This window comes from Atta colombica, unplaced genomic scaffold (assembly GCF_001594045.1).
Source record: "Atta colombica isolate Treedump-2 unplaced genomic scaffold, Acol1.0 scaffold32, whole genome shotgun sequence".
Classification (NCBI taxonomy): domain Eukaryota; kingdom Metazoa; phylum Arthropoda; class Insecta; order Hymenoptera; family Formicidae; genus Atta; species Atta colombica.
In genome coordinates this window covers 663,985-666,202 of record NW_017259426.1, presented here as the reverse complement: position 1 = coordinate 666,202, position 2,218 = coordinate 663,985, and the positions used below count along the sequence as shown (strand labels likewise).

At 34.3% G+C, this 2,218-nt stretch overlaps 1 protein-coding gene across 1 annotated transcript in view; it reads right to left on the bottom strand.

Annotated features, from left to right (window-relative positions):
* Window positions 1–692: 692 nt before the first annotated feature.
* Window positions 693–2,218, bottom strand: part of LOC108690372 (cyclic AMP-dependent transcription factor ATF-2) — a 3,186-nt gene continuing 1,660 nt past the window's right edge. The window contains exons 6-8 of the mRNA XM_018197627.1: window positions 1,969–2,182; window positions 1,567–1,906; window positions 693–1,319 (exon numbers count right to left, since the gene is read on the bottom strand). Coding sequence (XP_018053116.1) covers window positions 910–1,319; window positions 1,567–1,906; window positions 1,969–2,182 — 964 coding nt within the window. The 3' untranslated portion in view covers window positions 693–909. The remainder of the gene's footprint in view (window positions 1,320–1,566; window positions 1,907–1,968; window positions 2,183–2,218) is intronic.

The window sequence follows — 2,218 nt, the reverse complement described above, 5'->3', positions numbered from 1 at the left end:
CTCGAGCAACACGCATGGAATGTCAGAACGGAATTCCATCTTTCGATAACCATTTCCCGTGTTTGAAGCAATGCGTGCCCAAAGCCCCTTATCATTCTCCTGTCCGGTGTAGAGTTTGTTAGACGACTGGACGGAGAACTGATAAGGGCCCGAGGGTCACAGAATCATCGTGGGACTGGATACATTGGATGCCTTTCGTCTGCTAAATATCGAAAACATATGGCTGGATCAATGCAGGCTGTTTATTCTTCAATTTGAATTTATTATAATAATATAATAATAATATTTAATAATCAATCCTTATTATCGCTATTATTAATCGTTAATTTATATTCATATGTCATTAACAATTTAACAAGATAAACAAGATTTTTATAAACAGAATTAAATTTATTTAATTAGTGTTAAAACATTAATTGATTATATCACATAAATATGTTATATAAGTTTATGAATAAAACTTGATTTATATTTTTATAGGTAATATCTTTTTGATGAAGAGAATTTGTAAGATATATAATTTACACTGACGAGAGGATAAAATGAATCGTATCTCAATAAAAATCTGTTTTATTATAAACACAATAAATAATATAAAAAAATAGTACTCCCTGTATTACTCTACATTCCTCTATATTAAGATTGCGTCTGCGATGGTTTAAGGTAAACAATTGCTCGTCAAATCATTAAAATGATACAAAAATATTATCAAGTTTATTATGGAAGATAAAAATAGAAAACGCGTAAATTTTGTAATTATTTTCGTTAACGTCATACAACTTGCTCTATTGCACGATAACGTATTGCACAGCTCATAGAATCGATTCATTCGTCTATTCGCTGATCGTCTTAACCACAAGAACTTCCACATTTGAATTACAAATGTACGAAAGTTTTAAGGACGATTAATTATGTTCCCGTACTCTTGGATGCCGCATTTTCTACCTCGTAATTCGGATTTATCTGAATAATTTGTCTAGATGTAGCCTCGCACAATTTTCTCGGTTGATTTTGCACGATCAGTATCTGTTTCGTTCCCTCCGACTTCTCTGGTATAAATTGATTGACACCCACGATCTTTAATGCCGGTAGAGTTTTTATGATCGTTGCATTCGGAATCGCGAGATTCGCGGTGCCGCAATCCATCTTCGGAAGTATCACCGGATTCTTAATTGACATGATTGATTTTTTCGTCGGCACACTCGGGATCTCCGTTGTATAAGAGACTGATCGTTTTACAGGGACGCCATTGGTCGATATCGGCATCGTAAGTATCTCCGGATTATCTACTGATATTAATTTGGGTCCAAGAATTATTCCTATAAAATTCAAAAGATCAATTGCAACAAAATTATTGCCCGAGTATATTCTTTCTGTATGTCAAAATAAAAACAAAATATTAAAATACAACAATAGATCACTCCAATTCAATCTTTTTTAATCAGGTTACACGAGCAGAGCAATAAAAGTGAGACATTTAGAAAATAAAACAACTTTACGAATGTAAAGACTTAACATTCATGATGGTGATCACATAATTAATAAATATTTAAATTAATAACTTGCCTTTTTGCATCGCCTTTGTGACCGGACAATCTTTATGAGCCAACAAAAGAGCTTTCAATCTCGCAACTTCCTTTCGTAAAGTTTTCACTTCCATCTGCAAAGCCGTGTTTGCCTCATTTACGTTAGTTACTGTTCTTTGGAGTTCTTGAATCCACTCTTTTCTTTTGGCTCTTGCACGCATAGAACTGGCACGATTGCGCTCAAGAATGTCTTTTTTCTTAAGCTGATCGATCGTTTTCTTGATTCCCTCCTTTTTCGAAGCAGCAATCATGTCCATTTTCGCATAATCTTCAGTCGCCTTTTGATTCTGCGCGTTCTTAGACAGGGATTGTTTCAGCTTCTGTAACGGAATTTTAAAAAATTTATCTTGAAACGTAAATTATTGATGTAATCAGATGTTACCATTTTTGCTAATGATAATCTTGAGATCACGGTTTTCTTGGGCTCCAGTTTCATTGCGCATCGCAGAGCTGGTTCAGTTTTGATAATAACGGTTTGTTGTTCAGTATTAACGTTCGATATATTAGAAGGCTCCGATACTGGTGTCGCACACAATTGCATTAATTTACCATCCGCGGTTTTCAGTAACAACTGCACTTCTTCACCATTAATAGATCTTAGCAAAAAAAAGATGTTCTAAATGTATCAACAG